Genomic DNA, 27,685 nt, shown 5'->3' with positions numbered 1-27,685 from the left:
CCTCATTATTACAGATGTATTCTATTTATTTTTTTGAGTTGTCATTATTTTTTCACATTCTCGTAGTCTCATTTTATTAGCGTGGGATTGTTTCCTTCAGCCGCCCACCGCTGAAATAACGGAAAAAAATATTTACAAATTTTCTTTGCGTTCTGCGGCGCGTTTTTCATTCACATCTGATGTACTTTTTTGCATATTATCTCCGAACGTCTTCCGCACACCGCTGGGACTAGTTATCGTAAAAGTGCGTTTAGAGACCTCTTCGAGAGGCGGCCATGATCCACAGCGGATAAGATTGTAGCCGAATTAAAAAAATAGTTTTTCATTGGTTTTATTCTCAGCCGGGTCACACTTGCGATTTTCGTTTTCTCGTCCGTCTCAAAATTGGTTGTGATTGTTGAGATAATTATTACAGAGCTATACATTTCTAGTTTATAAGAGAAATTATTAATAACAATAATAATATTCCCTCCCATAGCTCCCGATTTCCCGCCGTAGTCAGTATTACTCAATAGGCAGCTCATTTTCTACCTTCATCGCACAGAATAATAATTATTATAAATTCAATACGTACATTTTGGTGCTCATAACAAATCAGCGAAATACGTTGTAAGGCAATTTTTATATGTGGTGAATATACTAGCTAAGTTACAAATTAATATCATTGTAGGCGGGTAAAACTCCGAAACTGTTTTTATACAAAATGTCACCCATCACAGAACCTTTATATTGTACCATAAGTACTATATTATGTTAATATTTACTAAACGACATAGTTTGTATATTATATTATTCGTTATATTTTATAAAAGAGACAATCACTACTGTTCATCTTCGAAAGCCATGATATCGGGTTTTGGTCGAAGTCGGTTTTTGAGGGAATGGGTCAACTGGGTGCCAGGACAATTGGGCTCCGCATTGTGGAATAAAATTAATAGACATTCATTACAATTGTATACAGAAAGTAGACGAGGAATTTAATCAGTTTTTATCTACTACTATAATAGATAATAACTAATGAATGACTAAATAAATGACTAAATATAAATAATAATATTTAATATATCTATTAAAAGTATGTAGGTACCTATAATTCACGATTGTCTATTTATTTTCGAATTTTATTCGATTGCGTGGCGCACAGTTGTCCTTGCGCCGAATCGTCCTAGACCCGTTTTTGAGATGCGGTCGAAGCAAGATTTCTTCCCCCTATCCCTATCGTCACGCTTCGTCCTAAACTACCACTGAGAATGGTCGATATAATATTACGGCACCTAGGTATATTGTTCTAAAAAATGAGTTTATATTTAGTTGGTTTTGTGATCTATTCCATTTTCTACAAGCCCCCACTCCCGTCCTCGTCGTTACTAATTATCACAATATAAATCAAATCACTTTTCCCTTATGTCGTGACATAATATACTTACGTCCCCTTAGCAGTTTTCAGAGCGCATTTTAATGACATAGATGCCCGAAGTACTAAATCAATTTAAGGTGATAAAAAACAATCGATTTTTAATTTACCAAATAAATCAAAGCATTCAAACGATTTATTTTTAATCGCATCTACCTAATTAAATTTATCCGCGAAAACAGACTCATTTTTTACAAATCACAATAGTATTTAGCTAAGTAGCTTTCATGAATTTATATTAAAACACGAATAATATAACGTAAATAGATGATTTATAATAGTATAGGTACCTTTATTCAAAATCTTATAAACACATATTATAAACCTCCATCAATATTGAGGTCGGACGAGAAAGCAATTTACGTCCACGGAATCTAAAAATATTCGCAATTTCAGCCATAGTTTGGTGTCTCTAAGCAACGCATGACCTGTTCGTCTCTGGTCGTAATCATCAGCGCATTTCAGATAACTCATCCAAATTATTATAAACAAGTATTCAGTGAGTAGATCACGACAAAGTGTTGTTTATTTATATAAGCCATTATCTCGAAGTATGTGAACGAAGTGAAAACAACATTGATGTTATAAAACGTAATCATTAATCAATATCGCAAATCGAAAACACCCTTGTGTCGACTCACAATCAGCTGTTCGCGTTGTGTGACACGTGCGATTCGCTTTCTTTGGCACGTGCCCGCTGCAAACTGCAACGAACAGGGATGCAGGAGCACTATTTTATTTTTTATTCGTCATTACCTCTTGCACGACAGCAATCGTGTGTTTCTACGCCCTACATGCCTACACGATAACATGAGACGGTATGCTGACGGGAAACATGATTGTTTAATAATATACCTAGCATCTATGTGTGACCTATGTCAATGCGTGATGAATGATAATGCAGTGGCACGTAACCAGAATACCGCGTAATTATTTTGTCGGAAGACCTACCTGCAATTAATACCCTTTCACCTTAGACGTTTTTTAGTTAATTAGATACTCACGTTCGCCGTGGCCCAGAATTCCTTTAAAGGTAAATAATTGTTTTGGACAATGTGGCTGGCTAGAGAAGCAGTGTGTAAATACCGATGGGGTGGAAGGAGTAAGTGAAGGAATTCACAAAACTACCTATAGTATCCCTTGTATGGTATAGGGAAAGCTGGAGAAGGCTGATCCAGAATGTCACAGTACCAATACTACAGTGGTCAAGATTCTCAGCCATCAGTGTTACGACGAGGAAAAGAAGATAGATACTTGCATGTTGATATTATTCTGCAACGTGTCTGTAACAAACAGTAGCCAAACATAAAAATCAACATGTATCTGGCAACTACTTCTTCATTTTAATTTATCACTCAATGGCAGTTTATCGCACAAATAATTTCTCAAGGGGTCTCAAAAACCTGTCACTATAAAAATAAACGTGTTACACCAGTAGTAATTTAAGGCTATACTTTAGCCGACGCACGGTCTAAAACGATCATGACTACGCAACGCAGATTGTGCAAACGACGCATGACGAACAAAACATAATTTGTCATAAAAAATTCAACATGCTTCATAATAATAATACATTCATTGCCATGTTTTACTGAAAATTATTTGCCGTTTCATAATGGGTATAGATTATAAGAAGATAATAGATAATATTTTTCGTAATATAGATACACCTGTAAAAGTGCAATTAAGTACAGTCATATATTTTCTATGCGCAGATTAATATTGAGTGGAATTCATTTATGCGAAATGTGCCCTCTCAAAATGTAATACATAATACGGCTGAATTAAATGCAAATGCGAAACTTGGACTAATTATGTAGCTTTATTAAACAATCTTACATTTTGTATATAATTAATCATCAATGATTTAAAGTTACCAAATGCACTGACGTTTTGATGTACAAAAATATTGATTTCACGTTATTAATCACTAATTGTTTGTGTACATTTTTCGAATCTACTGCTAACTCAGTTCCACATTATTTGTGCGTGTACTTACTGTAAATGTGTGTACAGACCTACAAATTTATTTGTAGAATGGCCAAAAATGGGACAACGAACTACCATAGGACGCCATTTTGAAAATTTCATTCGAATGTCAGATTTTGTCCAGTTAAGAGTCTTGATTGGGTAGTTTTCAACATTAAGATAAGTTTGCAGGTCTGTACTTAATTATTATAACGTAGGTACTACAATCAATGGTTTATTTACGTAGTCGCGCTATATTCAAAACCAAAATGTCGACATACTTAAAATATACTTAAAATTTCAAAGACAATCGTCAGTCCAAATTATATGATGATTAAATCACATAAAGAGATTGTAATCTCGCCAGATGGGGGGGTACATGCATGAAATGTGAAAAGTTTGCTGTTCGCTGTCGCAGCGCTCTTCCATTCGGATATGGTGTACGTGGTGCGTTGGACGTGCGCCTATTAATGCGCGGACGACCGCTCCCCTTCGGCGCCGCGCCCTTTTCTCACTGCACCAACTTGCAGCTTTACGCATTTTTCTTCACATGCATGTTGTGACGAGTGGGAGTGGGAGTGCTCACTGGAAAACACCATTTGTATATGCATACTCCATGAAAAGGAAAATTCAACGTACTATCTGTAGTAGCGCCGCAAGCCGCAACAGTGTTCTTAAATCTGTTATTAATTTAATGCATTGGCGTTTATACGTAAAGCTACACATCGAAGAAACTGCATTATTTAAGCTAATAAAAACAAATAAATTATTGAATATTAGACAGCCAATAATATTATAGACCCATGGTTATTGGTTCTTTTACAATTAATAATGTCGTAACAAGTCGTCGAAAATACCTCATTTAGAAGACAGAATCTAAATATCTAAAAGGAAAACTGGGAAAACAACTACTGATATAATGAGATCTAATGTTTAAATGAGCCACGTGCTATTTCCAAACCATTTAAAAATCATTTAATAACAGTGAATTCCATAAATTATTACATCTGAAAATTATGCCGTGACAAACCATTAAATTTGAATTTGTATTAATGTATTATTTTAATAGAACGATGGTCGATTTAACTATATTATGTTGATTTTTTTTAAACCGACATATCTGTATATTCGACAATACCATGATTCATTTTTTTAATAGTTATTCTATTGACATGTTCGATCCACCGTTCAGGCAATCAATTATTGCAATAAATTATTTTTTTCTAAGGTTTACTTACGTACTTAACTTTTTTTCCATAATTTTGATAATGCTGCATTTATGTTATGGTATTTTTTTATTTTAAATTTAACGATACATTGTATATTAATGTAATATGTGTATGTGATCTCTGTTTTACTTTTGTAGTTATATATTTTGTTTCATAGGTACATGCGCCGTTTATATATAAGTAAATATACGCTAAAAAGACAGACCATGCTAATTATTGTACATGGATGGGAAGGTAAACCCACCGTACCGCCATTAGAATATTTAACTCGGGTAGCACAAATCGTGTATGCAATATACCCGAAATCTCGACTGCCAAAGATGGTAACTTACAATTTTATTGGCTACAAATTCATCCACACTAAAACCGCCTCAGCGGGTCTATTCATACACAAGGTGGCTATCGACGGTAGTTTATCATATGCATGTATTGAGAAGTTAATTGTTATAATACCTGTCCTAAACTGTCAAAAAGTGCTGTTTTAACAGCCCCTCTCTTTGCTGTGTTAACTTTTAGATACGACAACTAACAATAATTATTATAATACCTCAATAATAGGTACATATGATAAACTACCGTAGATAGCCGCCGATAGCGGCCTTGTGTATAGAATAGACCCACAGAAAGGCCATTAAGTGTTGTAATACTAAACAAAGTTGCCTCTAAGTCCAAATTATTTGAATTAATTATTATTGAGTCATTTTATTTTGACCTTATGCATTAGAAATGGTGTGAGCAATAATGTTTATTTTCTTTACTGCTGTGCATCAATTCTATACACAAAACTGCTATGGGCAGCTATCGAGGGTAGTCTTAATATTTTTGTGTCGAAGTATTAGCACTTATTGTAACAATTACAATAGGTAAATTAGTTGTAATTGTTATAATAAGTGCTATATTTTAACAGCACCTCTCTTGGGTGTGCTAAATTTTAGAGCGAGATATACAGTTTTGACTGTTTGTTTAGACGGCTAACTTAATGTAACAATTATAATACTTCGATACAAACATAATATGAAAAACTACCTTCGATAGCTGCGGATAGCAGTCTTGTGTATAGAATACACGCGCTGTGTGAAATAACCGACGAATTTGATCATTCTGCAAATCGATTCTCGGTCCGCGGGCCGCCAATCGAACACAGCTAGCCCATTCTTCAAATTCGTTAATCCTTTGATTGAATGACTCCCTGATAACATTGATACACTAACTCAAAAACTATTATGGTATCTATATGTTTTGAAAATAATGCATTTGTATGTATTTATTCAAATTTTATTGTTGATGTCATTATCATTGTCGTTATCAGGATGCGTGCATCTTGCACGTACGCTTTCTCCGTTATTTATTTTTAAATACACTTATTCGTTGCTTATTCGTGATTTATATAAATTTTTAAATAAATTTATGCTAATCCCGCGGTAATGGTATGGCTTCTTGCACACGTCGCTCGTTTTATGTCACACACACAATTTGAATATTCAGTTCGATATGAGCTCTAATCTTTTTTTGTTGTTTTGTAAATCGTGTTTTCTTCCGACATCGACTCCAGATGTAGCATATGGATCCTACAGCATGTAGGTGCCGTAACGGACTCATTGTAGAAGTCGATCTTTCCGGGGAATGCAAGGCCGAATATAATAGTGGGCTTTGCACGTAGCGGCGATTTTCTGACGCATAGAAGATTTAAAAGGGGCCTCGAAATATTTCATACCATTAATACAATAAATTATTAAATTATGTATAATAACAGCTTTAAAATATGCATATTATACAATATCAAAAAGGGCACACAAAAAACAAACCACTGAAGCTTAATTTAGTTACAAGATGTGATTCTAGAAAAGAGATGCATTGATATTTTTACTAGGTTTACCTTTACCTAAGTTGGTGGTCGGAATTTATGATTTTTATTTTATTTCGTAATCGTGGCGCGGGTCAAAATCAGTTAATACCTCGGGCCTCCACGTCCATAAACCAGCCGCTGCTAGCAGGGGTGAAAATAGTGAATAGGGCGAGGGCGCATCTAATGATTTTTTTCGTTTTCACTATTACGGGTGTCTGTCGAGTTACGTTCCCAACTTCTTTGTAGTAAGTACATAAATCAAATTTCACACAAATTCGGTTTGTAAAAATACTAGAACTTAATTATCCTTCGATATTATACGTGACATGATTTTCACATTGTCGGTATATCTTATATAATATTATTATATCCTCAGATTCGGTGCAATTTGCATTTAATATATTTATTTATATACACTAGAAAACATTACAAACAGTTTTCTCTAACTTTACTCCTTTTAATTCGTCTTCTCCTTGTCGAGCTCTCTCCTACACATTTACACGTCATATTTTTTCACATTCGTTACAGACAGAGATAGATCAATTAAGACAAACATAATGCATTGTTATAATAATCTAACGATTACGGAATTATTATTATGGCATCTAATAAATCCCGTGTTTTATCAATAATTTTAATACCTAAATATTTTTTTTTTGCGAGAAAGAACCTTAATTCGACATTTATAGTGTAAGTATGTAGTTAGGACGTAGCCATAGTGGGTACGTACATAACCATAGCACACCAGACGCCGTTCATTGTCTTTATCTTTTTCATTATCAGCTAGAAATACACTTTGTTTACCTAACAGATCTGTTCTCACAATATGATTTTATAAATCTTGCACTGTACCTACATGCGATCCCACACGCATATAACAATATATTATTTATCAATAATTTACTGTGCAACAGCTTCGTTATTGTGGTGCGAATTTTATGTTTATGTCATTATCGCGCGTTATCTCTTATCACCTTTTGTTTGTTTTCAAAATCCACTAACTAATGGTAAATTACAACTACCAAGGTACGTAGGTACCTTCATAGTAAAAACAAAAATGTAGGCATCTCATTCCTATAATAACACAATGCAACTCAAAATAATTACTATTGTTTATACCTATATAGTTTGTGAGAAATGCGCAGTTTTTTTTCTTCGTATAATTTAAAAATTGTATGACCGGCTTGAACCGTTTCGATGCCCCCTTTTAAATCTTCTGACGAATCGATTGCTTCATCGGCGTCAATGAAACTCACCGCTGTGAATTACCATTTCCCACATTCACATAGTACATGATATTAATTATAAGCGTGTGTAAGGTAAACGGTAAATTACCATTAATTTCTACCCTATACGATTTTATGGACCTACGATAAAATGTACACCTGACTGCATCCATTTTTATTTTGTTTAAAATATATTATATAGGTAGGTAGATTATTGAAATGTAAAAAAAAATTGAATGGAAGGACGGATTCTTCTGGCATTGCGGCCACGACGAAATCACTTTGGAATGGTGGCAGTGTCATTTGAAATTAACAATATCAACACCTAACTAAATGAATCGCCTGCACCTCCACAAGACTTTTAGAAGACCTCTTACCCCATTACATATACCTTCTTCAATATCAATAGGCATATAAATTATTCAACCATAGTTGAAATAAATCTACATAAAAATATTACAATTTAGACTGGTTTTAAAAAAGTACCTACGCAATTTTGGCGCTAAAATTTCTAAAAAAAATACAAATATATCATTATGACCTACTTACAAAGCTGCATACCTTTTGTTATTGAAGTTACATCTAATATATGGGCATGTCTACGTGCGTTCTTTCACTTACTAAGTAAACGTTATTGACGTATGTTATTTCACTTACTTATGGTACCTATGGATCAATCCGGATCGTTTTTTTTTTTAAATTTATTTCTGTATTCGAATATGGGTCACGATATATGGGTCACTCGGTTAATGGGTGCGATCGCAGTTGTTAATTACTTGGACTTTTTTGTATCCTAAATAACACATTTTGTAGTTTATAATTATTATAATATATTATTTTATGAAATTTATAACAATTGCAAATATATTTATCTTTACTGTAGGTACTATTATCAGTTATCACGCTTCTTGTAATATAATAGTACCAACTTAGTATCTAGGTGATATAATATAATATTTCTCTATCTGCCTGCTCGCAAGGTGAGCAAACTGGTTTGACCTCTTTGTTATTTGTGTAATTATTACGAAGATTCGTCCTTAATATTATCTCAAGTCCTTTTCCGGAGTAGGTACAGCATCACATACACTTGAAGGGGGTTGTTATTATTAAATTTATTGTCAGATACTTACTGGTGTTAGTTTATTAAGCACAGTAATATTTACGAATTGAAAACGTACCTAATGCGTTCCTATAGTTTATCTCATTTACCGCCGATAGCAAGTCGATTGGTAGAGAATGCTGAATATAATAATTTTGTATTTTTCTAAAATTCATTATGTGATTCCATTAGGATTTAAAAAGGGGTCTGTAATGAGTACATACCGTGTTTTTAAGTTCCTCCATTTATTTCTGTGTTTTTTTAATGGCTAGAATTAGATAGTATTGTAGGTTAGGTTATTCTAGTATTGGGCAGTCGTTAATGGAATGCCACATTAATCACGAAATCATGGAAAACAGTAATCGTCTCTCAGTTTGAATTTAGGATTGTTGTCAGGCATGAAAGATGTACGTAAGTACAGCGAGGTTTTGTATTTCATGAATCGTGCCACTGCAGGCCGCGCGGGATCAAAGTAGTCTTACTTCAATAATTCTTCTTCAATGATTCTGGCTGTTTGGCAGCAGCATTCGGTTTGGCTCTGCCTCTTGGCAGTCAGTGAGACACAGGAGTTCTCAGTGGAAAACCAGGAAAACCCTGTTGATTTGGACCATTGGTATCTGGAAGGATGTCCTCCTGTGCGTTATGTGGCCAGTTCAATATTATGTATACGATTTACGATTTTATATATTCAAAATGCGATACGATTAGTGTGCACGTGGGTAAAATATGCAGCTTTAATATCCATTTTGATACAGGACTTTGAGAACATGATTCAAGATTTACGGAAATATATTTTATAATATCAATATTCAGGGTCAAATTTCCCAATGGTTTCGTTTCCTCTTTCTTTCGTAATAACTTTATAATAATTACATTAACTATCTTATGTAGTGTAGTTCGACTCATGACAATAATCCCTCTTCACTTGATGTTGTCCAGGGAAGCCAAAGGGTTGGACACCTGGTATAAACGAAATTAAATTCGCAATTCGTTGTTTTGATGATCAATATGTAGGTACGTAATTATTATAATACTTATCACGAGATTTGCCTTTAGAGATAATATTTTCCGTAAATGCAGTTTCTTTAAGAATAAGTAACTTACCTTACCTCTTGTGTCATGGTATTATACAATTATGCAAATACACGTGTCACGTTGAGGTGGTTTAATGCTGTTGGCTACCTATTTGTGTATGTTGAAAGTTAAATGTTGTAGATTTGTGCATAGAAAATGGTAACTCTGGGAGATGGCAGTCCGTTCGGCTAGAGTGCTAGACAAAGCAGGTGGTTGCAGTGGCGCACGTGAGAGGTCACCCGTCGTGAAAATCTAGCCTCCCCCCATTTTGCGGCCTACCTGAAAGTCGGCACTGCTGTTTTCTTTATCCGTTGACCTAAAAACCTAAGCCCGCCAATGCCTACTAAAAATGTTTTTTCGATTTATTGTAGTGACGTGAAAATAATAAGTTCAAATCATGTCCTATACATTTAATTCAATATAAAACAAATTCGAATTCACTTTTTTTTCGCATAAATGCTGGGTAGATAGTAATAAAATAATCATAATTGATATAAAAGTTTACCGGTATAAAATATTATATTAAAATAAATTCGCGATCTATTTTTGTAATGAAAAATTCTATAACAAAGTGTAATTATTATAAGGTGTACCATAAACCGAGGTAAACTCGAAATGATCATAATTTTTTATAATCACCATCATCATCATCATCATCATCATCATCATCATCATCATCATCATCGCAACGGTTACATGTAAATTGTACGTATTACATTTCGCCGTGAGATGTACCGGGAAGAGATGGCCGTATAGCATTGAGATCAAAAAATTACGAAATGATTGTGGAGCATTGCAGAATGCATAATGTTCCAATTTTATTAGATTTAATAAGAACATTTATTTGATATTTGATACGTACGATCACCCATTTGCTAACCTACTTTTGAATCATTCAGAATTTTATATAAATATATTATTGTAAGATATGATAAGATTGTGTTCCTAATTCTACCTATCTTCTTCTGTCTTTCACTTGTATTCAGGTGGTTTTTATTGCATATTTTTTAAGAAGACATGAGTTTAATCTCCTTTCCTATATGACCATCGGTTTCCAATAAGATATCTCACGGTGAACTGTAATATGGTCAACTGTATACATAAAAAATCCGGACACGGTGTGCAACAACTTGGGGTTGGTTCTTACTTCCTCTTTTGTCATTGGTCGCTCTATCTAGCCAGCAAATTATTGACATGCCTCTTCTTCATTCTATTGGATTGCTCTTCATTATTCTCTTCTACCTAGCCAGCTCAGTCTCCTAATCTTAATTGATTAAACTACAGCCTTCTTATTGACCCATAGATCTCAATATTGTATACATTAATTCAGTTGGTGCCGTATCTGATTAGATGAATGTGGTGTCAGAATTTTTCTTTCAAAAATGTTCCTTCGCATTCATGTTGCAGTGTTTAATGTCCAGGTTTCCAAGGCAATTCTATTAAACCGAAGTTGCTGACTTTCTCTCTTTTTATGTTTCTTAGTATAATATTAATTTCCACAAATTTACTCTTTCAATCGATAGCTATTTCGGTTGTGACAACATTATGAAGACTAACATAGTCATTAAGTCTTGATAATGATGTTTTAACCGTAGTAGTCATTGACTAAAAAACTAATCTCATAGAATTAATTATGTAAGTATTATTTATTGTTAACACCCACTGTGGCCGCGTGGCTTAAGCGTTAGACTATAAAGCCGTGGGTCCCAGGTTCGAATCCTGGGTCTGGGAAGTATACATATTGTTTTTCAATTTGTGTGTCAGGGTATGGACCTAATAGGTTGAGCAAGTAGCTGACACCTATTTCTCGTAAAAAACAAAATCTGTCAATACAAACCTCTACTCTGTGGAGGCCCAATATGATCCTATTAGGATCGGACATGGTCGAAAATAAAAAAAAAAATTTCTTGTTACCCAATAATAAAAATGTGTTCCGTTCGATCCCGCGGCTACTCAAAAAAGATGAATGTTGTTTTTTCGATGCATATTTGATCTTGTGCAACAATCCAGCATGTTAGGCGAATGGCTAACAACTATTCCTCATAAATAGTCTGTTAATACATGTCGTCGTTGAAACTAGGAAAATGTGTAACTCCATTTATATCGAAAATTGACTTTGAATGCCATCTAGTGGCCGTTATTAATATCTACCCATCTTGCGATTTAACTCCATAGCCATAGATTTGTACACAAAAGTATAATGTTATTTGTCTCTCCTGTAAAGTAGTGTTATTGGAGTTACACAATTTTCTAGTTTCAACGATGATTATAAGCGCCACTCTATGGAAGCCCATTTTCTCAATAATTAAGAATCAATGGCGATTTAATTTTTTTTTTACTTTACTTGATTCCGTGAAGCTAGGTATATTTAAATTAATTAATTTTAAACATAGATTTTTCTTAAAATATTATACATATTAAATTAGTTTTTATATTTTCAATAAATAATACATCTTCAATGTTCATACTCTGCATATTGGATCAGAAATACTGATTTGTAGTAATAATATCACAGTGAAATATGTTGTGGAAATTGAACTAACCATGATGATCAAAAATGATTTTTACATTACACAATGATTATTACCCAAATTTTCTCTCTTTGATTATTTGCAGGCCATGGTAGCATGTTACCCGGGCTCGGGAAGCCATTACGTGAAGCACGTGGACAACCCGAACAAAGACGGCCGATGCATCACCGCCATCTACTACCTCAACATGAACTGGGATGTCAAAGACTGCGGGGGCCTACTCAGGTACTCATCAATTTTATCATTGCATTGAAAGTATAAGTAATAACTAGAAAAGTAAATGATCAAGTTTGATCGTAAGAGGAGCATTTGAAACTCCAGAGTAAAGTTTGTGTCAAGACAAAAACTGACAGATGTTTGCCCGATACTAAACTGTGATAGTATTTATATTAGCTATTGTCTGACCTGCTGAATGTTTTAAATTAATTGAAATTTTTGAAATTATGCACAAAGCAATATTTCCCTGAGACCCAACAACGCCATCTCTTTACGGCTAGTTGTAATGGAATGGCCATACAATAAAAATGTTGAAGACTTCAGTCAAAAACCTGATTGTTAAAATATCTCTAATTCTCGATTACATAAATAGTTGAAATCGCATAAGAGTATTCACATTTCACGTGTTTTATTGGTTAGAATAAGAAGTGGTAATTTATTATTGTCAAGGAAGTTAATGTTGAAGATAACAGTATTCAAAACTGATGCAGAATTAATTACCACATCGCTATCACGTTTTGCATATTTCATCACTTTCTTTGACACATTTTAATGCATTATCATAATATACAATATGAGACACCTCTCATAATATTAAAGAATATTGTATTTATTTATTTATAATATTAAAAACAACACTACTAGGTATGTGATAAAGATAGGCTCCTGTCGACTTTCGAATGTTCTACTTTCGCACAATTCGCTATTTAGTACATTTCTTAAAATTTTGGTTTTTTGTTGGTAATGCAAAGACACTGTGGGCTTCCATCCAGTCGTTCCTCTCTCCTCCGCTCCCCGTCACCTTCTCAAATACGTAAAAGGGTGGCATTCAACTATCTTGTGACAGGTTTATAAAGAAAACACCTGATTGCTAATACGCCTCGTAAATATCCATTGATAAATAAATATTTTAAAGTACACTTTTTGACTATTTTTCACATCCCTCTACTTTTGAACATTCAACATTTGAACACATTTTCAGGAATCAATTACGTGTGAAAGTCGAGGGCCGCCTGTAATTATAATTAACATGTTGTATTAATTAATTGAACTGTTTTGAAACTGAACGAGGTACAACTTAATTTATAATGATTTTCAATGAAAGTTTTTGTTAAATTTACAATACTACATCTTGGAAAAATCATGTTTTTTCGATGTGTGTTTGACCCAATGTGTTTAGGTAAATCTTGGAATCAAACTATACACAAATTTAAACTGCTTTTCCCTCAACACATGCAAATCAGACATCACTACGAAATCACCGATTGACAGGCATCCTTCAGAAAAACTTGAAAAAAATAAATAATGGTCTGATTCTGAAGGGAAAATATTCCATTATCAGCATGGAACAGCTCAAAAAAAGCTCTCACATATGATTCAGAATAAATGCCATAAACTTGTAAAATACTCTAATTACTTAATACTATAATCCGACGATGGCCGAGCAGTAACATCTCGGCTTATAATGTCGTGGTTCCTGGTTTCGAATCCCGAGTTTGGAAAATTCACATGCTGTTTTTCAATATGTGCTTTGGACCCAGAGTATAGAATCTCATTTTAGATAAGATATTCAACCTTACTTCTGCCAAGCCCCACTTCAACGCTTCAAAAATCTCCATGCCCCCCTATCAAAATTTTATAGTTACCTAACTAATTCTGAAAAAAAATATATTGCTTCAAATAAAACATGCATATAGGGATACTATTTTTAATTTAACTTAATAAATAATAAGTAAATATGTATATTACGTTACATGTATAACTTGGAAGAAAATTAGTGCGATCCTTGTGCTATGCTTCGTCTTCAAATGAATTACAAGATGACCATTTTCCCCCCCAAAACATTCAAATTGCCCCCCGGTAAGGCGTACGCCCATGTTGGGAATCACTGGTATAGATCTAATAGGTTGAGCAAGTGGCGCAACATCCATTTCTCATAAAAACAAAAATCTGTTAATATAACCTCCATTCTGTGGATGCCCATAATATGATCCTTTTTGGGTCAAACATGGTGTATGTATGTAAAAATCTGCGTACATGAAGGGTTCTGTTAAAGGAAGCAATGTGAAAACTATTGATATTTTAAAATATTGGAAATTGTGTAATTTAAGTTTTTCCTACAGATGTTATTAAATTTACCTTGTGTCTATTACAGGATTTTCCCGGAAGGTTGGCAAGAACAGGTGGCTGATATAGAGCCTCACTTTGACCGCGTTCTCTTCTTCTGGTCAGACAGACGCAACCCTCACGAAGTACAACCCGCCTTTGCTACTAGGTGATGATGTAATTATTATATATAGTTTTAATTAACCTGGCACACCCAAAACTTTGCAGTGGATAACGTAGGAAATAGCAGGCATGCGATTTGGAAATATTTACAATGATTTTGCCTTGTTTATCTATAATATATTGTTGATACTTTTTTCAACGCTAAAAACGTCCTTTCGGTTGTCGCTCATTCCTTTTTATGGCGGTTGCGCAGCTGTGGTGGAGGGTGGATATTTTTTTAGATAGAAGAATATTTTTTATCTATTATGGTTTGGTTAGGCAGATTATAATGAATTAAAAAAAACTATCCAACACCTTCTGTAATACGAATTCTTAATTCAACGAAAACAAATAAGTATGACTGAAAAACTATCCACTATTTTTGTCAGATCGATCGCTCATATCATACTTAAACTATAATGTTTTGGTTCAGGCAGGGTTATTGATTTTTAAAAGTTAACTACCACCATCTGCGATTTGTATTCTTAATTCAATGAAAGCAAATAGGTATGACTGTCAAAACTTGGTGTACACTATTTATGTCAGATCTTCACAGCCTACCTCCACCTCTCGCCACTGTTGCGCAGTATAAATATCGTATTAACACAACTGTCCAGAATCACTCTTATTATTTTGTTGCATATGAAATATTAAGACCTGTGAACCTCCGGGTAATTTATTGTAGCTTACGGACTAAATGAAATATGCTTTAAAAAATACTGGTAGGTATCCTAATAATTACCTAGGCTAGGTTTTCGGGGAATCATGGTAAAATGCTTTCATGTGTTGAGTATAGGTTTTAAAGGTTTTTGTAGTGCTACAACAGAAATCATTTGTATATAATGTATGCATGGCGGGTTTAACAATGAATGTGTGTCAAATTTACAGTTTTAAAATAGACAGTATTTTTTTGTAGCCTATGTTAATAAGTACATCCAAACTCCAAAGTCTAACTGAAATCACAATTAGTAGCTCGCTCGCCGTTGTTGTGAAAAGTGACCGGAGAGAATAGGTATAAATGAATTTATATTACATTATTGTATTTCTTAACTTCATCCTCGACAACAATTCGACCAAAAAATTTTCCAAATGAATTGTTATATCCTGGAAATGGGCCGGTGTATAACAGTGACTAAATTAGTCAGTCATAAAAATACACAGCTGTCAGGACGTAATTAACCTAATAGCGCCTATACACGTGCATGGATTTACTTGCACCAATAGTGTGTATTTTAAACTGTCGCGATAATAACTGTTTACACGTAAAAGTGCTGACTGTCTCGCCAATCTCATTTTTCAAGAGTAAGCGAGACACGATGTTGTCATTGTATGGTGCTATTTGACAAGTCGTGAAAATTGGTAGACGTCAAAATGAGTCTTCTGAGGAGTGTAGTTCGGTTTTTTTCCGGCAGGTTCGCCACCACCGTTCTACTGCGCAGGCGCAGATATTGCACAGTCCAATTGTCGCATGAAAATTCAGAAGCTTCTAAACTTTTTTGATTCATGCATACAATCTTGCACGATAATGCGTGTTTCTACGTGATTTTTTTTGTTATGGCCGTGATAATACGGACTGTCAGCAGTAAATCCATGCACATGTAAACAGGGTATAATATTTCAGTTAAATCAACAAAATAGGTACCTACCTCTATGTAGGTACATTATTCATACAGCATTTTCTTTTCCCTATGCTGTCCATTGTCCGAATTTTCAATTAGAAGTACAATCGCAGGTTTTAATTAGTCTGTATAATCGGCATTGTATTGTTGTAATAGAAATTGCATTATATTGATCTGTCATCTGGGACTTCTTCAATATTCTCTTGTCTTGCATTATAATAAAATTAGAATACATAATATGAACATTGAACTTGAGTAATTGTCTACCAAACCAGGTAATGCCTTATATGTTGTACATTATGTATTTTTAAAATAATGTTTCTTTTTATTTAGGTACGCAATAACGTTATGGTACTTCGATGCAATAGAAAGAGAAGAAGCTTGTAGGCGCTACCAGAAAGAAAGTGAGTTACTATCATATCACTAATACAAAATTGTTAAATAATTTTTATTTAGAAAAATCTAATAGGTATTGTTTTGAAGTGTTGCAAATTATGTAATATGTGTTTTATAAAGAATGCTACATTCATAAATCTTGTGAATCCGCATTGAATAAAAAAAGTTTAATTGAAATAATAATATTATACCTATAATACTTTTGGCAATTTACATTATGGTTTTACTAGAATTTGTCATTCATGGCTTTTTGTTGTTGTGTCGTATGATCAGCATATATATAGTGTAATCCATAAGTGATACTATACAACCAATTATTTATGATGTACCTATATTATGATTTAGGTTCTGCGCAAGACGTCTTTAACCAGACTGCAAAATGGATAATTTACAAAAACAACTTATATTCCCTTTTTGTCAACATTTTTTTCATTTATCTAAATAGTTCAGCAAAAAGTTTCAAAATTTGCACAACACACTTTGACGGCTATAGTAGTTGTGTTGACTTATGGTTTAAAATTTCTTGCGTGGGTCTTCCTCATTATTTACGATCAAAATTTGTCAGCCGCCGCATATCCATAAGAGAAGCGATCACTAATCTTAATGTTTATTGTTTTTCTAGGAGATGCGAACCGTGCAGCGCAAACCAAGTGATCCTTGAGAGAGACCAGGACTGAAACACTCGCGGCTCTCTGCTCTCCACTCCTACGCTCGACGCACACCGGCCGATCCACTGCGCATCGAGAGTTCGGCTGACTCTTACCATGGCAGCAAAGAGGCGTCCCAGATATTCACGTGCAATCAGACACTTTCCCGCGTGTACAGACAGAAAGTTAACTTCGAAACTTCTAATAATTTACGAACTCTGTTTTTAATATAAATAAACGCTAGTCCTATAACGATGATAAATAAATTACGCCAATTATGCAAATCCAATGCAGAGATGTCACAAAACTAGTTTTCTTGTCGAGTGTAAGTGGGGTGTCTGAAATTGTGAGCAATATAATATCGATTTATTATTGAAAACAAGTTCAAAGTGTATCTACACATCCATTATATCCGACATGTTCTTCTACTCATTGACAAATCAACTTCAATATGTTTTTAAACATTATAATAATTGGGTATGTGTAAATTTCTTTTTATCTTTTTTAGACACCCCATATATGCTTGGCAAGGTACAATTTCAGTACCGCAATGCAGATCCAATTGGTTAATTTAATCTGGTGAGATTGGCGTTGCGGTACTGCAGTTTGCATAATTTTGTAGCCCTATGTGGGTTGGCCCTTATAATGCAGCATATAAAAATTATAATGTCTTGTCTCACAATTATTTTCAATATGCAAATAAATTCTAAAAAATCTGGAAATTCATAATAATTTTGGACAAAGCCGTGTGCATAAAATGCTTAATAATTGTGATATTGTTTTCTAAATTAGAAATATCTCGATTGTAGCTTAAAAAGCGTTGTTAATTTTTCTTTATTGAATATTTAGCACATTAATTATTTTGACCATGTAAATAAAAAAAATTATTAATAATCTTCCAGGTTAAATTCAATGTACGAAGCCCTGTCTGCAAAAACATCAATGTCTTTAATTTCTTGGCGAGATAAACTTTGTTAGAATATGTAAACGCAAAGATTATTACGAGTCTCATTACCCTTGGGGTCCGTCAATCGAACCACCGATTGAAATTGAATTAAATACATCGTTATCTTTGTTCCCTCCCCCCCCTTATTAATTAAATACAGAGGTCTTTTTTCAAAGTGAGAGCCGTGAGGTAATATTATCATAGATCTAACATAACCTATAATTTGAATTACTATTTTACTTTTATAGACTTGTAATGTTAATTTTTCTCTTAGTTTAAAACCGTTTGTTCAATGTACAGTTATGAATAACACTAATTAATAAATTATTAAATCCCGAAACATCTTGGCGTATTAATTAATTAATTGATTAATTAACTTTTCTTATATTTAATAATTATTGAATATTATTCCCTACAGTAATTTTGTCAGACTCGATAATTTTCAATTCTAATTTGTTATTTACAATTAGTACATTATGTGTTTTAGGATAATTTGGTTGAAATGTCAAATATTCATTTTTATAATCGAGAATTGAGTTCTACTATGTAAATTTTAGGAAGTCAAATGTTTCTAGTATGTTTTCAAAGTTATAAAAGTACTTACTCAATAAAAATGATATTCTATCACTGTGTACTACGTTCTTATGAGTGAAAAGTGTAAAATAAAAGTGAATTCAAAGTTGATTGTATAATTTGTAAATATTAAATAAATTTCTTATGCTTTGTCGCCTTGGAATTAACCCAATATATACGTATAATTTAAAAAAAAAAAACCTCGAGTCTAATGAAGCAAATTAAAATGTAAATATTGAGTATGATACAAGCATCCATTTTGTAAATTTACTGTTACCGTGCTGCTAAAAAGTGATTTATAAAATTATTAAAAACAATTTTAATTGTCAGACACAGACGTACATAAATATACAGATAGAGCAAGGCAATTAAATTTATACTAATACAGAAAATAACTGCCCCCCTACTATTTCGCAGTTTCGCTTACAAATCGACTAAATCACGTGACAAATGTCTTAACTGTCACAACATTCAAATATTTAATTATATAGAATTTAATATTGTGTCATACTTCCTTGTAGTAACTAATCCTGTTGGCTTTTTTACCTTGAACATGTTTTTGCATATTTCCACGACACAATACAGCATTTTTTTTAGTTTCTCGGAGTTTGCAATTGGCTCAGTGCCATGTTACCGGCTGACAGACTGAATGTAACTGACAGCATGTCTGACAAAAACACAAAAACTGGGATAGGCTAAACAATCTCTCAATTAAAATCGGCTGAGCTCCGTGCTTAATGTCAAATCATTCTTGCTACCATCGCTTGAACTAACGAACTGCTAATGATGCAGACAATAAAATTGTTTGTTTGATGACGTTTAATAAATACCGATACATGCAATCATCCCGCTTTCATATGCGTTACGATGAACCACTACGATGCATAAAGTGTTGATCGTATTTATCTTATGTCGGAGGAGTTAAAATATTTTATCACTACAGTACGGTAACAGTAAAATATAAATTTTATCGTGATATTCCTTCTATTTGAATTTGAAAGTTAATACATAATATTATTATTGATTGTTTTTCTTTGTCTGGATTTAATAATGTATACTACAATTAATCATTGCTATAGCCCCATAGACCATAATATTCAATTCATTGTTATAAAAATATTGCGTGTTCCTAAAATGTAGATGTATATGATTTCATTTTAACTGTAATGGTATGTGTAAAAAAAATAATCTGTCTAATTGAATTGTTGCAATTTTAGACATTTAATATGATGGTTGCAGTTTCTTTAATAACTTTTTTACTGCCAGCCAATTTTTACTAGGTGGACACTTGTAGACCAGCTATTTTTGTATATTGTATATCTTGAAAAATATGAAATGAACAGAATAATATTTGTGAAAACTTACCAAATCAATATGTTTCTTGAGTTTATCGTGAATAGTTACTACCAAAAGTCGTTAAGTGTCTAAATCATGTTATGGAGTAATTGCAATTTGAAGTTTGAGATGCCCTCTAAAATCAGGCATAATATATTGTTTTTCTAGCATACATATTTACATATAGACAGATAATCCGTTGTTTACTCTAAATACCTAAATTATCGACTTACCAACTTTTGGTAGCAACTCCACGAAATATTGTTTAGAAAATAAACAAAAGGTTTATTCAGAAATTATAACGTTTAAAAGAACGCTCAAGTTAACTCATCCATGGCCTGACGCGACATACATGCTTTGACGACTTAACTCAGTCCTGGCAGTGATCAGGTAAGATAAATGTATATTAGTTAACGTGACAAACCATAATAAAACATAATATATTTTATATTCTGCAAGATCGAAGAATTATATCAATTTTCTTGCAATTAATATTGTAGCATCCAAGTTATCTGTCAAGTTATAATTATTATTATAATTTTAGGTTATTCGTGAACAAGCTGCAATTATTGTGTATTCAATGTCTAGAAATTGTAAAAAGTGCAAATGTCATCAATATATATTATGTATTAAACAGAGCAATTGAAGAAACCTTCTATAGAGATAAAGAACGAAAATAGGACTCCTGATTTACTAATTTTCATACAAACTTTTAGAGATTTAGAAGGGTTTGTTTGTCATTAATGTTGCATATAAAAATTGCTCTTATGACAAACTAAAGAAGGTTTCTTTGACATTTAAGATAATCGATCTAAATAGACCATTGTTGATTTTAAATGTTTCTCCATTATTAATTAATATGTCACTACTTACTTACTTCACCATATTAAGCTCCAGTATCATAGCAATGATCAGTACATCTTGCCCACGTCAGACGTGCTGTACATAGATTGTCCTCGTAGCAATGAGTGAGGGTAGTTAAAGGCAATCATTACCAGCATTATGCATATTCTTTTAAAACTGCAAACATAATGGTCTATCTAGGTGTTTATATTGATGACTCGTACACTTTCCCATTTGGACGATGAGTGATGTCTGTATAGGGTGAATGTCCCAAAGGTCAGCCACTTAAGGTTTTTACTTGATTTAAAACAGTTTAAAAAATAGTATATAGCTAATCTAACAATTATACCTTATTATAGTTCAGAGAAAAGGTTATCCACTTGTCGTACTTAAAATGTTATTTGTTTTGATTAAATTAATTTAACGGCCTTTCAAAAATAATATGCCAAAATCACCCAATGTCAGCCACCATGTGCCTATCTCCAGCCTTTTGTGTTCCTAAAGTCAACCTAAGTCGATAGATATCCAGCAGGGTACATTTTCCATGAAATTAAACTAAATATTTAGGTATGTGCAGTCACAACAGTAGTAATTTTATTTTCATCTACATAGTTAGCAGACAGATATGGCAAGTAAATTTGTTAGAAGCAACTTCCACATAAGGTATACCCCGTTTTTGGGTACACTTGAGATGATACCATCTTGGACAGATGTCGCAGCCAACATTTTTGAGATCATCATCGTCCACATCACTGATTAAATCTTCTTCACATCCATTACATGAAATTTTAGATTGTGTAGATGTTACTTTTAATTTTTTTTTAGTTTCTCTAATCTTTCGTCCTACGATCTGGTGTTTGGTGATGTTTCTTTTTCGTTGCACTTGTTCTTCCTTTCTTTTCACTCGTTCTTTTATTTTTGTAGCCTGTTCTTCTTTTCTTTTTTTTATAGCTTCCTGCCTTTCAATCCTCTTCTCTACCAGTGCCTGTTTTATTCCTTCTTTTTTGTTCATGTAGTTCTTCCAAGCATCAGATGAAATTGCCATCGGCATCTGATCTCCTGGTTTCAATTTTCTTTTTCCAAATTGCAAACATTTTGGAGTAAACAGGTGATTTTTGAAGAAAGGAGATATTCCTCTTGTCATTTTATTGGGTGCGCATGACAAAGGTGTTGCGGGCAATGACGAAGGTGGGGTATTTCCAGACTTTGTAATAATTGAGGCAGGGCTTGAGAGAGGAGAGAAATTTAAATTGTTTATCATGTCCAGTGATTCAATAGCATCGTCAAGATTAGGTAAAAATGAATTATTTTCGGTATCTTCTTGGTTGGGGTTTATTATTCTTTCAGTAATTTGGAATTCGTCTGTTACATAGCCTGAAGTTGAGGGTTGAGGGTCAGCATCTACTTCCAGAACGCCACTGGATTTTAAAATGTAGTTTCCAATAGTGACAACACTATTGTCTGCTACATTGAAAGAAGTTTCGATAATTTCGATAACACGAAGTGCATCTATATGTTCATCTTCTAATTGTTTTTTTAAGCTTTTGATTATGTTTTGTGCCGTTATTATTTGTTCTCGGCTAAAAGTAACCGCACCTCCAGGAGTCATTTGTTCATTCCTGTTGGTGTTTTCGGCACGCTCTAATGTATTTTGAATACACTTGGTGTAGTCGACAGCATCAGGGTTAAACGGGAAAAGCCCACATTTTCTAAAACCATTCTTAATAATTTCCGTCATATCATTTTTTAGGACTTGGTTCAATAACGGACAAAAGGTGCTCTTAGATAATACTGAATTAAAATTTTCTGGATTTCCTTGCCATTCTCTAACAGTTTTTCGCCATTCGACTTTGAGAGGCCGGAAAACGCTAACATCTGCTGGTTGCATTAAGTGAGTCGTGTTTGGAGGCAGTGCATACAGAATGATTTGATTGTCATTACAGAATTTGTTGAGTTCAAGAGTAAGATGGGATTTATGCCCATCTACCAACAAGAGTACCGGTTTTGGTACAGAGTTTTTTTCCAACCACACATTCACTGCATTGGCCACATATTCAAAGAATATTTCACTTCTCATCCATCCAGTCTCCGAACGACCAAGAAACCACCCATCGGGCATACTTTCAATTACGTCTCGCGGCGGCCGAACATATGGAAAGACGACCATCGGTTGTAACGTGTCACCTGCCGCTGTAAAGACTAATAATACCATTATAGTCTCTTTTTCATTCCCGGCTTGGATTTCATAAACATTTTTCCAGCCTTTTGGGGCGATAACTTTTCCGGTTTTTGGGCAAACACTAAAACTGGTTTCATCGCCATTTAGAATTCTTCTTGGGTCTTCCAAAAGGTCGATAGCTTTTATATCATTCAAGTATTTTTTAAGATCATAAAACCATTTACGAATGTATTCTTCTGTAACAACTGCTCTACCCTTACTAATTCCTTCCGGAACACGCTCATTCAATATTGGGTGTCTCTTAATAAACAGGTCGTACCATTTTCTTCCAGGCCGGTCATTAGTAAACGGGTTTGGCCGTTTATCATCTTTCATAATTTTTTGAACTGTATTCAACAGATCATCTTTTTTTCTTGAAAATCCACATTTGGACAATTCTGATAACCATTGCACCAACGACTCTTCTTCCTCTTTGCTTAATGTGGTATCTCGACCCATATTTTTATTTTCAGCAACTCTGCCGTGGAGACGATCTTGTAGAGTTCCTCTCGGAACTCCATATTTTCTGCTGGCTTCTCTAATGCTGACTTGATCTCCCCTTATTGCTTGGAGTGCATCTTCAATTTTGCTCCTGTCATATTGTAGAAGAGGTCTTCTATACCCATTCGGCATGATCCTCTTCTCTTTCGGCATGACGAACTTAGTTATGTGAATACCTTGAACAAAAATATAACACTGAATCCATTGATCAAGCCATTAAAAGAGTATAAGCACGTTGACGGCCGACATTTGGAGCATTAATTTCCTAAAGTCAGCCACGTCTACCCCAAAACAAAATGAGGCGGCTGACCTTTGGTATTTTTCTTTAAATTATTATGTTTGTGTATGTACGATCAAATTGGAAAGATAGAGAACACTACTACATACTTAGATTCCAGATTTGAAAGAACTGACTCATAGCCAAAGGTCAGCCCCCATGGTTGACTTTAGGATGCTCTAACAAAATATGTTCCTAAAGTCAGCCACCACAAAATTGCAAAAATCAAGCATAATAACCGTCAATTAAATGCTTGAAAACAAGGAAAAACAATCACCAAAACGTAAAATAACACTTAACTCAACAATATAAGTAAAATTGAGGGTTTTTGAACTTACTTGGAAATGGTTGTCAACTGCAAATTTATTAGTAGCACGAGGAAGAATGGCACAGGTCTTCACTTGTTTGAAAGCAACGGCTGAATATAGGGACAGAAAATAAGTTACAACTGCCATTTTGAAACCATGTTTGGTTCATTGGATACTAGTTCATAAACGTTCTCATAGATGGTGATACAATGCATAATTTTCTTATTATTTCACGAAATGATGAAAGAGGCTGACATTAGGCACAGGCTGACTATAGGAGCGTCCACCCTATAAAGTGATTCAAGAGAGGGTCGAAGCAATTATTTAAGAATTAATAGTGCACATCTGAATTAGGCTTATTATTTTTTTAAATAACTTTTTATGTTACAATGATTCTGAAATTAACAAAAATAATAAATAAATATTTATCTGCCCGTGTCGATTGCCACGATAGTCGCAATCTGAAAAGAATATACATAAATAAAAATGATATTTCATTAAAATCGGTTTTTTTCAGTTTTCCTCCTTTAAAATCCCGTGTATGTTGATCCTTTAGTTTCTCCTATTTCTAATTTATGCATCCTCCAAAAAGTTATTGCCACTACTCCCCAAATATATACCAATGGCATACCAGGCCATTATTTAAAGCCTACCTTCTTAATGCTCAAATTACATTGGCAGATTCCGTCTGGCCCGACTATCTGCCACGATTGCGAAAAGATTGTCTGGTTAAACGTCACTTTGAATCGTCCGCAGTCGTGAACAATCATGAGCGATTTGGAAAAAATCTTACTTTTTGGCCATGATTCTATTACAGCCGTATCGAAGATTACCGAGAACGTACGAAAATATTCGAAGTTCCCGCCTGCTTTGCGACCCATGTCGCCGTAGCTAAATGTGCCATTCTGAATACATCAATCAAGCGATCAACATCAGCTCTCTTTCCAATACTATCAACAATACTGTCTAGATGGCATATAAAATCAAAACGGCAGATTAAATCGAACGGTATGGACTAGCGCCGAGAACACACTTTATTGAATTAATACACACCAGAGACATAGTGTGGGATATTATATAATCTAAAAATAATTTAAAAGATAGGATATTTGAAGACATCGCAGATGTTATCGGCAATGATAAATCAAGTATCTACGTAGAATGTTTTTATTATTTTGATTGTGGAATATTCAAGAAATTCACCAGTGGGCGTTTTTGTATGTGGGTACTAACACCAATTGGAACTGTCCGCCTTCAGCAGACGACTCCTCTGGACCATTAGACGACCTAACCTTCGACCATCAGCCTATTAGTCAACTGGACATGTAGATTCGCAAACACCGCCCCTGTTAGCTAGCATTACAAATGTTATAAAAAACTACGGTCCACATCACCGGATCTATCGGCGAAATAAATTTGAGAATAATAAAAAGAATTCGGCCGAGAGCCGGCTACTTTGATGACGCTTTTGACCAGTGTCAAGGGTGCAGGTAAAGGGATAGGTTCAGTAACAAAGGGGCTGAGTGGCCGTGATTCTGGGAATTTGGCCGGCTGGATGGCAGTGCCCTTTGAGACATCGAATAGTAAGCCCACGCGTCACGTACCGATAAAAGATACGGCGTAGTGAGATTTAGTTATAATTATTTGTAATAGATTCCCTTGTAAAGAGTGGTTATGTGAAAATATACATGAACATTAAAGAGGAAATCTTGAGTTTAATTCCTGGACCTTCCCAGAACTCTTGGAACGTGAAGTGTTAATGCAGTTGTATATTGATTTATACTACCCTCCACGTAACCTTGCAATTTGGAATAGATTTTTTTGAATTATTTGACGAAATCAGGCGCCTGGCATTTACTAATACACTAATATGCAGTGCGTATTACACACAAATGTTGTCACTGTGTACATTGTAAAGTTATGTGAAGGATACTCTACCTTTAACGTTTTATAAGTAGACTTCATTTTTTTCTTGTAATATTAATACTATCGACCGAAGGTACTTGATGGCAGTGGCGGCTGGTGATAACAAAATTAGGGAGTGCTTCGTGGTGGAGGTAGGCGTATGCTAAACGACGCTTACATTCATGGACAGCATTTATTTGTTGCCAAAGTTACAAAGTTCAAGCCTCTGGTATGATAAGTATGATGCAATAGGCACACAATTTTTTCGATTTTTATTGTACCTAATTACATTTCATATGTGCTGTTGCATAGTTACCACGTTTGTCACTCGTAACTTCCATAAATCGTAACTGATGTAAGTATTTTAGACATGTGTCATTGAGAAAAAGCCGCAAAATCCTCATTTGTCATCCCCACATTACTCTCATATACGCGCTGTATCATTTTTATAAATACTAGGCATGGATCATTAATTTTCTAACGGGATATCACTTGTGTTAAAAATTTGCTGCCACTTTTGTACACCTCAACTCCAGAATTGCACTCCAAATGGGACTGATTTGAAAGACATTCAACGTCAAAAATAGTAGTAAGTATAAGTAGGTATATTATATGTATTATGTTACTGACTTACTTTGCTGTAGATTTATATTAAAATTATTTAGTGTTTAATTTTGAAATGTAAAATAATTATAAAATCGTATTTGTATGGTGAGATGGCTGTACTTAATGATCACAATATTACTCTAATCGATATTTTGATTGATTCAATATTAATATGGCGCATCATACAACGGAGCATTTACCTCATAACATGATAACGTATGAAATAATAATATACCTAGTATATTTAAATACTGCGCGGGAACCTTTTACCTACTTCATACGTACGTACAATAATATTATAAACGCGCCAGTCAATCGCGACATCTGTCGGTTATACTTGAAGCACTCGGAGGGAGGACATTGCACAAAGCAAAGTAAAAATTGTACGTTCAGTGAGGTTAAATATCGGCTGCATGCAAAAAAATCATCTACGGGCGGGGCAGTACAGGTCCTCTTTCGAACATTCAACAAATACTATGAAGACGTACATGTATACACACATCCAGCTCAGCGGCCGGTCAAAAATACACCAGAAATACGTACGTGGCTGCGCGTAGCGGACGGGCGACAAATTAAAGATATTTTACAATAATTAATTATTAAAATATGTAGGTATTTGAATACGTACATATTATTACAT

General features: G+C 34.1%; 1 protein-coding gene and 1 long non-coding RNA gene across 2 annotated transcripts in view; one reads left to right on the top strand and one right to left on the bottom strand.

Moving 5' to 3' along the window:
- LOC147071307 (prolyl hydroxylase EGLN3-like) overlaps positions 1–18,401 on the top strand; it is a 32,664-nt gene extending 14,263 nt beyond the window's left edge. Inside the window, exons 4-7 of the mRNA XM_085947908.1 lie at positions 12,473–12,612; positions 14,759–14,878; positions 16,824–16,894; positions 17,509–18,401. Coding sequence (XP_085804034.1) covers positions 12,473–12,612; positions 14,759–14,878; positions 16,824–16,894; positions 17,509–17,540 — 363 coding nt within the window. The 3' untranslated portion in view covers positions 17,541–18,401. The remainder of the gene's footprint in view (positions 1–12,472; positions 12,613–14,758; positions 14,879–16,823; positions 16,895–17,508) is intronic.
- Positions 18,402–19,457: 1,056 nt separating this feature from the next.
- Positions 19,458–25,033, bottom strand: LOC147071306 (uncharacterized). The gene is made up of 3 exons (XR_015070748.1): positions 24,822–25,033; positions 20,691–21,482; positions 19,458–20,636 (listed from the first exon to the last, which is right to left on the bottom strand). It is a non-coding gene; the product is annotated as an uncharacterized LOC147071306 (long non-coding RNA).
- Positions 25,034–27,685: the final 2,652 nt, after the last annotated feature.

The sequence above is a fragment of the Rhyacophila brunnea genome, unplaced genomic scaffold (assembly GCF_057557595.1).
Source record: "Rhyacophila brunnea isolate RB1 unplaced genomic scaffold, BYU_Rbru_1.0 scaffold_20, whole genome shotgun sequence".
NCBI classification, from domain to species: Eukaryota; Metazoa; Arthropoda; class Insecta; order Trichoptera; family Rhyacophilidae; genus Rhyacophila; species Rhyacophila brunnea.
This window is presented reverse-complemented; position numbering and strand designations above follow the sequence as displayed.